Source organism: Alternaria arbusti (assembly GCF_024043155.1).
Source record: "Alternaria arbusti strain BMP 1465 chromosome Unknown scaffold_32, whole genome shotgun sequence".
Lineage (NCBI taxonomy): Eukaryota > Fungi > Ascomycota > Dothideomycetes > Pleosporales > Pleosporaceae > Alternaria > Alternaria arbusti.
The window spans coordinates 136,630-149,023 of record NW_026249972.1 but is presented as its reverse complement, the minus strand read 5'-3'; the positions used below and the strand labels follow the sequence as shown (position 1 = coordinate 149,023).

The 12,394-nt window shown below is 53.8% G+C and overlaps 6 protein-coding genes across 6 annotated transcripts; 2 read left to right on the top strand and 4 right to left on the bottom strand.

Annotated features, from left to right (window-relative positions):
- Positions 1–549: 549 nt before the first annotated feature.
- On the top strand, positions 550–2,034 carry J4E86_011315 (uncharacterized protein; the record flags this gene model as incomplete). The annotated part of the gene is made up of 1 exon (XM_051451808.1): positions 550–2,034. One exon carries the CDS (start codon positions 550–552, stop codon positions 2,032–2,034), a length of 1,485 nt encoding a protein of 494 aa, XP_051297065.1.
- Positions 2,035–2,684: 650 nt separating this feature from the next.
- Positions 2,685–3,233, top strand: J4E86_011314 (uncharacterized protein; the record flags this gene model as incomplete). The annotated part of the gene is made up of 2 exons (XM_051451807.1): positions 2,685–2,759; positions 2,844–3,233. The coding sequence occupies 2 exons, from the start codon at positions 2,685–2,687 to the stop codon at positions 3,231–3,233; spliced, it is 465 nt and encodes a 154-aa protein (XP_051297064.1).
- Positions 3,234–3,532: 299 nt separating this feature from the next.
- J4E86_011313 (uncharacterized protein) lies at positions 3,533–5,215 on the bottom strand (the record flags this gene model as incomplete). The annotated part of the gene is made up of 1 exon (XM_051451806.1): positions 3,533–5,215. One exon carries the CDS (start codon positions 5,213–5,215, stop codon positions 3,533–3,535), a length of 1,683 nt encoding a protein of 560 aa, XP_051297063.1.
- Positions 5,216–5,865: 650 nt separating this feature from the next.
- Positions 5,866–6,945, bottom strand: J4E86_011312 (uncharacterized protein; the record flags this gene model as incomplete). Its single annotated transcript, XM_051451805.1, has 3 exons — positions 5,866–5,992; positions 6,048–6,486; positions 6,537–6,945. 3 exons carry the CDS (start codon positions 6,943–6,945, stop codon positions 5,866–5,868), a joined length of 975 nt encoding a protein of 324 aa, XP_051297062.1.
- Positions 6,946–7,326: 381 nt separating this feature from the next.
- Positions 7,327–9,538, bottom strand: J4E86_011311 (uncharacterized protein; the record flags this gene model as incomplete). The annotated part of the gene is made up of 3 exons (XM_051451804.1): positions 7,327–7,730; positions 7,782–9,150; positions 9,203–9,538. The coding sequence occupies 3 exons, from the start codon at positions 9,536–9,538 to the stop codon at positions 7,327–7,329; spliced, it is 2,109 nt and encodes a 702-aa protein (XP_051297061.1).
- A 695-nt stretch (positions 9,539–10,233) lies between these two features.
- J4E86_011310 (uncharacterized protein) lies at positions 10,234–12,237 on the bottom strand (the record flags this gene model as incomplete). Its single annotated transcript, XM_051451803.1, has 4 exons — positions 10,234–10,786; positions 10,834–11,753; positions 11,805–11,939; positions 11,989–12,237. 4 exons carry the CDS (start codon positions 12,235–12,237, stop codon positions 10,234–10,236), a joined length of 1,857 nt encoding a protein of 618 aa, XP_051297060.1.
- Between the last annotated feature and the right edge of the window lie 157 nt (positions 12,238–12,394).

The window sequence follows — 12,394 nt, the reverse complement described above, 5'->3', positions numbered from 1 at the left end:
CAGGTAGAAGGAGAAAATGAGCTTGACTGGGTGGAGTCAGCACAACATCAGCCACATGTGCCATGCGAGATCTTACGCTCATCAGCCGAATTTCCAAGCGCACCAGCCACATATTCAAAAGCTTCACCATGGTCAGTATTGGTGGTAGTGGCTCAGCATGCTAACACGTACGTGCGTTGATGTAGGGCAGCATGGTGCCAACTGTCAAGTGGACTTGAGTCCAAACCCGGGAGACAAGAAGGGAACCAGAAGCGGTGAGAGTTGAGAACAGCGGTATTATATGTAAGGCATCGGTCCTGTGTCGGGCGGCGGAAAGTTAAGTGAGAGTATGCAGGCTGTGGTGCATGGTGGGTGAGCAGCCAAGATGACGTCGGGGCACGTTTGCCGAGGCCCGTGCAGGGCAGCTCAGCGCTCACTGGCCAACAAATTCGCGATAGAGTTGGGACGCGACTTCGCGAATCCTCCACGGGCGCAACCACGGCGCATTCTGGTGACGGCACTGATAACGGCCCTGATAACGCACCTCGATAACGGAACTCCGTCGCTGACATGGCCACGACATACAACCTCGAGCCGAACCCGACGGCCAAAGTCGTCCTGCACACGACCACGGGCGATCTCGAGATCGAGCTCTTCGCCAAGCAGACGCCCATCACGTCGCGCAACTTCCTGCAGCTGTGTCTCGATGGCTACTACGACAACACCGTCTTCCACCGCCTGGTCAAGGGCTTCATCCTGCAGGGCGGCGACCCCACGGGCACGGGGCAGGGCGGAGAGAGCAGCTACGATGGCGAGCCCTTTGCCGACGAGTTCCACAGCCGGCTGAAGTACACGCGACGGGGGCTGCTGGGCATGGCCAACACGGGCAAGAAGGACGACAATGGCAGCCAGTTCTTCTTCACCCTGGCTGCCACCCCAGAGCTGCAGGGCAAGAACACCATGTTCGGCAGGGTCGCGGGCGACACCATCTACAACCTGATGAAGATGGCCGAGGCGGAGATACGCGACGGCAGCGACGACCAGCCCATGTACCCCACCAAGGTCACGGGCGCCGAGATCATCATAAACCCGTTCGAGGACATGGTCAAGAGGGTGCAGGTGGCTACGACGAATGAGTCCGAGACCAAGAAGCCCAAGAAGGCGAAGAGGAAGGCTGGCAAGAACGTGCTCAGCTTTGGCGATGAAGCCGAGGCTGATGCGGCGCCGGTCGCGAAGAAGCCCAAGTTCAACACCAAGCTAGTCAGCGCAGGGGATGAGAAGCCTGCATCCAAAGCACCCGAGGAGACGAGAGAAATACCCATACGCAAACCGTCGCGAAAGTCGCCGCCACGATCCCCATCGCCCAAACCTGCGCACAAAGCCACACCCAAATCACCACCCAAACCCAAAGCGCGCACCCCACCACGAGAACTGTCGCCTGAGTCCGAGAAGCGATCGAAGTTAGACCGCGTCAACCAACAGATCGCTGACCTTAAGGCATCGATGAAGCGGAACACAGCTGCCCAAGATACAGGGCCAGCCAAGAAGAAGTCGCTACTGGAGTCAATGGTACCGTCAACTACAACACGGGGACGGAAACGCGGAGCAGGCGGCAATGCAAAGGACGAACAGTCAGCGCTGGACATTCTCAACCGGTTCAAATCAAAGCTGGATTCAGCAGATTCTACAGCCGCCCCGAAGATGGCCACTCCAACATTACCAGAAGAAGCACCGAGCAACCAAGCCAACGGAGACGCGATCGGAGCCGACGGAGAAGAAGAAGGCGCATGCGATCTACACTTCATAGTAGGATGCCAGTCCTGTAAAGCCTGGGACAAGCAGGATGAGGAGGAGTCTGATGACGATGCAGGGTGGATGTCGCATTCGCTCAGTTTTGCAAAAGACAGGTTAGGGAAAGACTTGGAGTGGAAGCGGAAAAACGAAGAAGAGTTATTGATTATTGACCCGAGAGAGGAGGCGAAGCGGCATAAAGCCGAAGGGAAAAAGGACAAAAAAGCGCGCGAGGATGCAAAGGCAACTAAGGTCAAGGCTTGATGTAGTTTCGATACCCAGAGTTTGCGTTCGACCAGACAGGATTGGTCACCGTCTCGCGACATATGGAAGTACTGGATATAGGGCCTATCTGCTCGAGCACGGTACCTGCCAATATACCCATGATATTCCCCTCGTCACTTTGATCTGTAATCCCATAGCCTGCCTTCCGCATCGGTCCTGTCGTATCTCGACAAATTTACGTGCCTTCACCACGTCACGCACGTGGGAGATACGCTAGCGGTGTGAAGGCGGAGAAGAGTAGCGGGCAGAGCTGCGCCCTTCCGTATCTTACCGTCACCTTCACTTTTCCCGCCGTATATCTTGAACCTTCTGCCACCTGAACCCTGCTCTCACACACTCTACCGCCCTAACAACAGTGACAACATCAACGTCTGTCATCGAGACTCCGATCTAACACACTAGCTTCACCAACCATCTCCAACAAGTAAGTTCTCCAGCTGCCCAACATTTCCCCAAGTGAGCGCACTCGCGCCTCGACGAGTAACTACAACAGCTCGACACAGCCGCCCACAACCTCGACCCATGCGCTTCCTCGCTCTCATAGCTAGGAATAATCGCTACCCCATCCAAGCTCCTGAAGCATCACAATCCATCCAGCCCTACTAACACTCACCAGCCTCGTCACCACAATGCCGATCACCTGGACCAACCCAGAGGTACTCGAGCGCCTGTTCATCGCAACACTCTCAAGCTTCGATAACAAAGTAGGTCCATCCCATGCTACAAATCCTCTACTACAATCCCTCTCAACCATCCATACTACCATACTAACCACCCCTTCCCTCCAGGTAAACATCCGCGAAATCGCCACTCTCTACGGCGGCGAAATGACCTACGACGCGCTTGAGAACCGGATGCGCAAGTTCAAGAAGGCGGCCACTGCGCTCAAGGACGAATCCGCCGACCGTGAAGATACTCCCAAGAGCGCCGCGAAGCCGCGCGCGAAGAAGGGCAGTGCTAGTCCGGTTAAGGGTGGTGAGTGTTTTGTGTCATTGGATGACAAGACGGACGTACTGACTAAACGTACAGCTGTCAAGACCGGTCGCGTTACCAAGAAGAAGGCTCCGGCTGCTCCCAAGATTAAGCCTGAGCCGGTCTTTGAGGAGGATATGCAGGGTACCATTGAAGAGGGTCTAGATGGTGGTAATGAGGTCATTGACGAGATTGAGGAGGTCTAAAGGAACTGGTGTCTCGGGGGCTTTCACTGGTCATTGAACAGTCATGCGCTTCTGTATGCCTGTGCTTCGCTGTCGACGCGTATACGCCGAGACTAACCGTCAAAAAAGTTGAATCGAAGTCATCAAGCGCGCGTTAGCTTCTATGCTACGCAAGTATGCTCACTGCAGTAACTACAATCTGCACCTCTACGTGTTCAAGCTCTTGCAATTCTTCTGAATACATGGTGTACACCCTCTAAATCCACGTAGATCCGCTCACTCCAGCACTCACGTCCCCCTTATCTTCCCCACATCTAACCCTACTCCAGCAAATCAAACCTCTTCCTCCCCTGCGGCGTCGGCGTAACAGATACATACCCACCACTCCTCCTCCCATCCTTATCCTCATCCTCATCACTGTCCTCCGCCGTTGGCGTCCCTCCCCCAGCTAAATGGCCCATGTCATTTCCGTCGAAGATCATACCACTACGCCTCCCACTCCTCGGCGCATCACCCAGAGTCATCGGCCGCGTCGCACTGCCGTTTACTGATGAAGGTGAGGGCGTCAGTGGCGGTGGGAGTGCCGAGAGCCGGAGAGTGGGCAACGGAGAAGAATGCAAACTGGAAAACACGTCGTCGTATTTTTGAGCTAGGATCTCGGAGCTTTGGCGATGGTGCGTGGTGATGTCGAGGCCCTGTTCGAGGGCTATAGCGAGGGCTTCGATGTCGCCGGTAGAGACCGAACGAGGGCGGGTAGGGCGTAGGGGCACTTGTGCAGCGATACGTCCTTCGCCGTTGGCGTTCTCACTGCCTGGTGTGTTATCGGGCCAGTCATCGTAGGGAGGCGAACGGATGTAGCCTGCAGGTTGTAGGCGGCCGAGTTTAAAAGCCTTCTGTGCGAGCTTCTCGTTTGCTTTGATCAGTCTCTCTTTGTCCTGTAGTAGGACAGCGATATCAGAACGCAGTTCTCGATTCTCGGCTATGAGCGCAATCGCATGATTACGCGATCGCTCGACCTCGTTGTCGTTCACTGGAGATGAGGACGATTGCAGAGTCTGGTGTTCGTGTTTGTTGTGACCGTGACGAATACCATAACGCTCCAATGGTACATTGCGCTCTTGTTGCATGGCTTCGTAGAGATAGTTCATCCTGATGCCTTCTGTCATTTCCTTCGGGAGTTGCTCTGATGTTGCAACAGTCGTAAGCGGTTTGCCTGTACGCAGATGAGCGATACGGGGGCCGACTACCATGTCCAGGAACGCACGCAAGCGTTCTTGAATGATCGTCTGCCACGATTCATACTGTGTCCCTTTTTGTGGCTTCAGATGGTTTGCCAACTTGTGCAAGTCTTCCAATTTCGACTGCGCGGCCTCGAGAGCTTCCATCGTCGTAGTATCATGCTTTGGTGATATGCTTCCTGCTGCAGCGAGAATACTGTGTTTCATCTTCTCTGGATCGGCGAAGCGAATCAACAACGTGTGGACTATCGGGCGCGATAATCGAATTCGGTCACAGATGGAGTCCAACACAATCAGATCGAGGCCATATCCATCACCCGCCTCTTGTGTCTTTGCCAGGAACTCTCCCAGCGCAACCCACCCACGCATGTCCATGTTGTCGATTGGTGCATACCAAGCCTCTGGGGTTTCCGGCAGCTCAACGACCTCGTAGTAAAGTATCCAGATGAGGAAGTTAGAGTGCTGCGTGACGTTTAGGGCGTCTACAAATGCTTTGGCGAACCTCGAGATGATGAGTGGTGACGCTGCTGGTACCGGTGATGACGACGGTGGCGTGAGCACTCGATTCTGTACTTCTGGCTCGCGAGATCTGCCGAAGAATCTTCTCAAGCCATTCTGACGCCGCTCAGGTTGAGAGACAGGGGATTGGGATGACGTGGGAGTCGAAGGCCGCATGTTGACAGATGGTGTAAGACGGTCCGGCCGAGACTTCCTGCCCATCCTGAGTATGGAAGGCTTGCGCTGAAGCTGGTTTGGTGAGGCCATTACTGTTGGTGGTTGCGAAGACTCGCCAATACGGAAACAGAGTAGGCTGGTTGCGGCTGTGTGCTGGTTGAAGTCTAGTTAGGGTGCTCGCGGTGAAGCACCGGCAACTCATTACTCGATGTTAAGTGATTCGAGTTTCACTACCTCAAGGTAAGCTTTTCCAATGGTTGTGATTGACGTGTAAAAGTGATTCGTCGCATGCAGCCTAAGAGAGGCTGATTGAATCGCTCATACCGACCCAGGTAGACTCTGGAAAGTGGCAACCACACACGGATTCACTCCAGAGGCTGCAGGTGAGTGGATCCTGATAGTAGGGACTGCTACCATGGCGCAACCCAATTCCTGCGCAATGTCAATCACCAGCTGCCCAATATCAGTATAGTCTGAGCACCGAGCAGCATTAGTCAAAACGCTGAGCTCGATTGCTTGCAACAGAGAAGGACGGACAACTGATGTTTCATCGGCCGCAATTCATTCGTCTCAACAGTGGCTGCCTTCACTTCGGAGTATGTCGAGGTGCTTCTTCGTATATTTCGCATGGAAGTCGTTAACAGTGTTATATTGATTCGTCTACGTCCGTGTTCATATCGGTAAATATCGTGTTGTAAAGCGCGCATCGGTATGGTAGTTGGGTGCGTCTGTTCTCGGCTCTAATCTTCGTCGTGACTTAGTTGCTCGTCATCCGCAAACATCTTCGGTAGATATAGTTTCGTGTTCTCATATACTAGGAAGGTGACGACTGTGGTTGGGATGACTCGTAGCGTGTTGGGTATAACACTGCGAAGGTTAGCCTTGTTTTCCACTGGTGTGTAGAGCGCAGGGACTTGCTTACCCCTTGTAAAACGCCAGAAACCCTTCGTTCTGGTACGTCTTCCTGAGCACATCTAGCAGGCCGTTGTACTGCTGTGCAGCGTTGTATTGCTGCAACCGCGCGCGTATGGGTTGGTACGGGTACGTGATTGCTCCAGCAAGCAGCTTGCTTCCACCGCTCATATACACATATTCCCAATTGCTCAGCTTGTCTTGCCCGCCGATATGCGTCCCCCTTCTCTTCTTCATATTCTCGTATATGCTGAACTGTACTGCACCGTGCAGCACACCTAGTGATGAGGGTAGGAAGCCTGCCCAAAGCCCCTTAAGTCCTCGGGTTTCGTATACGTGTTGGAGGCCAATTTTCATGGACTTGTATGCGGCAGGGTGGTTTGCGCCACGCTCAAGCATGCGAGTTTTCACGACCCAGATTGGGTTCGTGCAAGCACCGGTAAGGAGACCTGGCAAACGGTTAGCGATGCCCATAGGTGTTCCGTGTCTCCAAACATACCAGCGATGATGCTCGCGGAGAAGAACTCAGCACTTCCTAGATGCTCGCCCTTCTGCCTCCTGCGCTGAAACAATTCTTTCAGGTTTCCATAGAACAGGAAGTATAGACCCCAACCCAGACTGTTACCGAGAAGGTTCGGCCATAGTCCCCTGTATAGTGCGCGTACGCCTCCTTCATCTCTGATAACGTTCCGCAGAATTCGGTAGGAGTCGCCAGGTCGCGATCGACTGGTGGTGTTGAGTTGAAGGCGGTTCTTCAGCAAGTCGAGTGGATGGGCAGCGAGACAAGAGACAACGCCAGCGCTGAAGCCGGCTACGCTCTCAACCAAAGATGCAGATAGGGCGCTCCTGGGCACGTTTGCTCGTTTCGTTTTATCATTTTGCTCTACGGGTGGGAATGCGCGGGGCATTGCGGGTTCGGATGGTGGGCCGTCCAAATCGGCAGGAACATCCTCAGGCTCGGTGGGATGAAGAGGGTGCTGAGATGGTTGCGATATCGGTGCTATATCATCGCGGCTGCTGTGCGTGACTGGAATCTGCGCGGGCGATCGTGGAGGGGAGAAGATGTCGGATGCGGACTCGGTGGAAGCTTGGGCCCACCTGCGGAGCTACTACCCGCGAACATCTCGCGTTGGACTACGTCACCGCACGTGGCCAGCACTGTGAGCAATGCAGCATGCCGCGATGGTCTGCCTGGGCGGCACATTCACAAAGGTAGAAAGCTCTGATGATCACTTCGCTGAAGAAAACTCTTTATTATGAACACACTAAACATACATGCCGCACCTCTTTCATACGCCCGCACCAAACTTCTGATCCGAGCAACAAGTCGCGGACGCCGCACTCTCAGGCTTCTTCTCCTCACCAAACGCCATTCGACTCAGCTTATCCACAAGCGTACTCCCCTGCTTAACACCACTCGGAACGCTGCAATAGCTAGGTGGAATATCCATACAAGGATTACGTGTGAAGAAGTTGCGCGGTCGCAGCAGTAGCGTCATGGGCTCAGCAGGCATAATCGGAAAGTCTTCCGGTGATGGGAAATGCGTGATTCCGAATGTGTGCCACAGTACGACGTCGGTGTTGTCGAGGTTCTCGTTGGGGTTGGCTTCGATCCAGGCGGGTATGCCTTGGGATGGCTCGCCAGATGTCTGGGGGACGTGACGGCCTGCTGGGTGGAGTTGTGTGTCGTCGTCTATTGTAGGTCAGTCAAGGGCTTCGTACGTAATTCTCTGGTGAAACTCACATTTTGTGACATGTACCGCATGCCTTGCGAAACCGGCGCGCTTCCATACCAAACTTCCAGGCTTGGGTAGTAGATCGGGAACCTCTCTGCTGACTAGCTTGTATGAAGCTGGCTTCTTGCTGTATGGGTTGAGCTTGTTCGTATTGGCCATCTCCCATGTCCTGCTGGTTGCGCCGTTGTAGTCCGTTGCCGCCTGCTCAGGGGTGCTGAGCTTCGTCTTCTTCGCGTAGAAAGCGTTGCCGTATTTGTTCTCCGCGCTACCGACTTCGCCTTCTCCGCGCATCGCGTCGACCATGAAAACAGTGTTCTCCGGTCCGTCAATGTTGGGATCGATGCGCATACAGAAGAGATGCTGGTGGTTGTGCGCGTTCACTCCGGGGTACACCTCAGTTCCCCAACCCTTCAGATCCTCGCCAGGAAGCATCGCGTAGGTGTTCAAGATACCCGTGAGTTTAATCTCCAGTTGGATTGTTCCGTCAAGGTGGAAGATCCAGTACACACAGTACTCATAGTTCGCGGCTGTGAAGATTTGCGAGATTATGAGTTTGCGGGCACGAGTAACAGTAACACTGTCATCGCGGAAATCTGTGTGCTTGAACAGGATACCAGCATCTTCTTCGTGGATGCAGATAGCATTCTTGATCGTTGTAGCCTGTCCGGCGCGGTTGACAAAGGCAGCGTCCATGTAGTGAATCGCACCCTTGCAGTCACAGCCCAAGCTAAGCGAGTTGGTCATGTAGCCACCGCCGTATTCTCCCAGATCAAAAGCGTGCTTACGCTGATGTGGGTGTTCTGGGTTGCCATAAGGTACGACCATCTCTGCGAGCGACAGGCGCCAGAAGGTATCGCGAACGGTGCCCTTGTCGTTGAAGGTGATGTTAGATAGAACAAGGCCTTCGCGGTAGTTGAAGCCAATATGGAACTTCCAGTTCGCCCAGCTGATGTATCTGCCATTCAATTTAAATGAGACGCCTTCCGGCTGTGTGATGTTGATCGGCTTCAGATCGGTCTTGAACCCACCCTCAGCCTCAATCGCAGCCGCGTGATAGTTGTTTGGCGGGGCCTGATTGAGCGGTCGCCGAACTGGTGGGACGTCGATATGAATGATCTCCTGGGTGTCGGAATTGTAGATTGGGCAGAAATCCAATGGGTACGTGTATTGGCAGTCATCGGGGTGTGGGCGGTAGTACATGAGCGCTTGCTGAAGACGAACTTTGGTGCCGAATCGCTCGTCATAACCAATCGTCCAGGGATCGCAGTACACTTTGTGCATGTCCTCTGGTGGAATGCCGATCAGGCCGCATTGTTCGATGACCTTTGGATCTTTCCGCACAATCGTCTCCACAATCTGTAGGTCTTCCATCGTGATCTAGATCCAAATCAGCAGGATTTAAACCGCACTCACGCACTCTCTAACGTACAAGTGGCTGAACATCATCAGTCAGCGCCCAGCTAATGATCTTGCCTTCGGTCAAATCTGCGTGTCCATCATACACTTTACTGCCTCGGCCAATGCAGACTACATCAGCAACTCGATGTGGTCTTGGAGCGTGCTCAGGATCTTTGAGCCAGCTCATCATCTCCGCTTTACGCGGCTCCAGCAGGGTGATGGCGTTAAAGAACACATCGCTGTGCTCTTTTCGGATGATAGCGACTGCGCGTTCAATCTCTGATTCGCTCAAAGGATCAAATGGGTGTGGAGGCTCTCCAATACCCGTGATGTGCGAGGCAGCTTGCTTCAATCGATCGAGCGCCATAGTATGGATGGATATGATGTGAGGGTGGTCGGATAAGGTTGATCGCTCAAAGCTGTCAGGGTCCAGCGGGGTCTTATATACTGGAGGCAGATCAACGGTCTAACGGCATCGCAGCGCGATCTCGAATATCTTCCTTCGAATCGAATCACGGCCTATTGGCGAATCGGTCAAGTCATTAACGCATTGTATTATTCCCATCTGTCAACTTAGAGTCTTGAACGTTGTTATCAACACGATAAGAAGAGGCCGCGGGACTATCGCGCCTCTCTTGGTTAGCCTGCCCCACTTCTCCACGCACGTTGCTCTCTGGGCGCGATGCACCGCGTGTATGACAGCTACCATCTCTGGACGCTGCACTGTCCTTCCATCGTCTATCCATCGAAGCTGTGAGTGTCGTCGCAAAATCCCGATGCAGTAGGTCCACGCGACAGGACGCTGGATGGGCAGGTACGGCGGTCTCGTCAAGCGTCGGACAAGAAGGTCCGACTGTGCGGGCTGCGAACTCCGAGATCGCGATCTCTAGACTTGGGCACCACATGGGGTCACAGTTGAGCAGACTGAACATTGTTGTTTATGCTGGCCGCAGACCTTCTACTGACGAGCAGCCCCAAAGCAAAGCACGTAAATTTGAACTCGTCTGCGAACAATTTACTGGTTGTCTTGAATGTGCAGGAGGGTTAAGTATGTACGAGGCCCTACAACCCAGAGAGTATATCCTCGGTAGCCTTCTCGCTAATCATCATAGTAGGCAATATAGGGAACCCTCCAGGTATCTTCGGAAAGGCGCTTGCATCTACGACTCGCAGGCCCTTCGTTCCCCTCACCCTAAACTTACTATCCAGTACCGCATACTCATCTCCATCGGCACCAATCCTACAACTGCTACTAGCGTGATGACTGTACGCCTGCTCCTTGATGAACGTCTTCTGGCTCTCGACCGTACAGTTCTGCTTCCCAATGATACCCTCGCAAGGGTGGAGCTCTTCGAAGGGCGCCAGCGAATCAGGTGCAGACGGGTCCACTTTTGACAGCCAGGAACGCACCCACTCGACACCTTCGTAGATGGCTTGGAGGTCCTCGTCTGCTCCATCTTTGAAGAAGTTCAGATTTATGGCCGGCATGTCGCGCGGATTAGCGGATCGGAGTTCGACTGTGCCGGCTTGCGAACGCGGATTCATGTGGACCATTGCGCACTCGTATTGTGACGGGCCGTACGTCTCGTTGAAGTACGGGGGCCGATTGGGAAAGCTATCGGAATCATTAGTGCATTCTCGGAGAAGGATGTGGGTGCTTACCCTGGCCAGAAGCCTTCGAACGCGAATGACCCACACCACATGTAAATGTCGCGAATGCCCAATTGCGAAGTAGACGTCTTCCAGAAGTTGGGGAAGATCTCCGACATACCAGTAACAGCACGCTTTCCGAGCGACAAGATGCCAGCCTCGTAGTTGTCGGCCATCTGCCTACCCACACCCGGTAGCTCTACCACGGGCGAGATATTGAACTTCGTGAGTTGATCGAGCGGGCCAATCCCAGAAAGCATAAGCAGTTGTGGTGAGTTGAATGCGCCACCAGAAATGATGACCTCCTTGGATGCGAACACTTTCCCAGCGACGCCCTTGGCATCGGCATTGGAACGAGGATCAGCACTGTACAAGCTCTTACCTTGCAAGTACTCGATACCGACTGCTCTAGGTGGTCCTGGGGACACCTCGTCGAAGATTATCTTCGTGGCAAGTGTATCCATCGAGATAGTCAGTGGATATTTGCCAGAAGCAGCAGTGTCTCTTGCGTAGTACCCCGGAGACGACCGGCGTCCATTGGGATTGATGTGGCTGACACCGCCGAAAGGCCCTACGAGCTGGTCGCGGTCTGGCTGCGCACCATTCATATCTCGCCGGAGCAACGTCGAAGCGGAAGAGGCGGGGTAGCCGGCGGCCTCTGCAGCGAGCTCACTGAGCTGTTTAGCATCCGCACTGTTAGTGTAGCCTGGGTCTAGCATGGTCATATCGAGCCAGCCTTCGTGGCCATGCTCGCATGTGCTGTTGTAGTGCACCTTCTCGAGTTTGATAAGATACTTCCTCATATTCTCGTGTGACCATGAGTCGTCTCCGGTCATTTGCGCGATCTCGTCCCAGTCTGCATCGTTGGGGTTCATGGTCAAGCAGCCATTGTGCATCGCACAGCCACCCAAGGTGCCTGCGCGCGGATAATACTGGATCATAGTCAGTAGTTGCTCTGGTCTATCGAATGGGGCCATGCTCACAATTCCGAGAGCTTCAGAGTCCTTAGGTGGCTCGATGCCGACGTAGAACCCTCCATCTGGCTTACGCCACGTTCGATGCAAGTACCTCGCTTCCCTAGCCTCATCATCAGAATGCTTCACAAAGAAGTCCCAGCGCTATGCAAACTTTTAGTCATGTCTCTACCACGATGTTATCTCTACATACTGTAGCGGGATCGTTGCCAGCTAGGTTGAAGTTCAGCCAATTCGAAACATTAAGGTTCTCCGTCTGGTCATCCCCAGCTTCAAGAAGTAACACGGAGTGACCGGCTCTAGCGAGATTGGATGCAAGCGGTCCGCCGCCAGGTCCAGAGCCTACGATAATGTACTCATAGGTTGTGTTGTCGATTGACGTTGAGACGACCGCTTGCGCACAGAGAGCTACAGCCGCAATGATTGAGCGAAGGGGAGCCATGATGGACGACGCGAAAGTGCAATTGAGCCAGGAGGTATCCAGCTTGTAACAATGGCTAAAGCCGAGCTTAAGTACTATCTCTCTTCCTATTCACGTTGACCGATGGTTGTTGCCCTGCCAATATCGCCGGATATGCAGGCACACAGCGCAATCAATG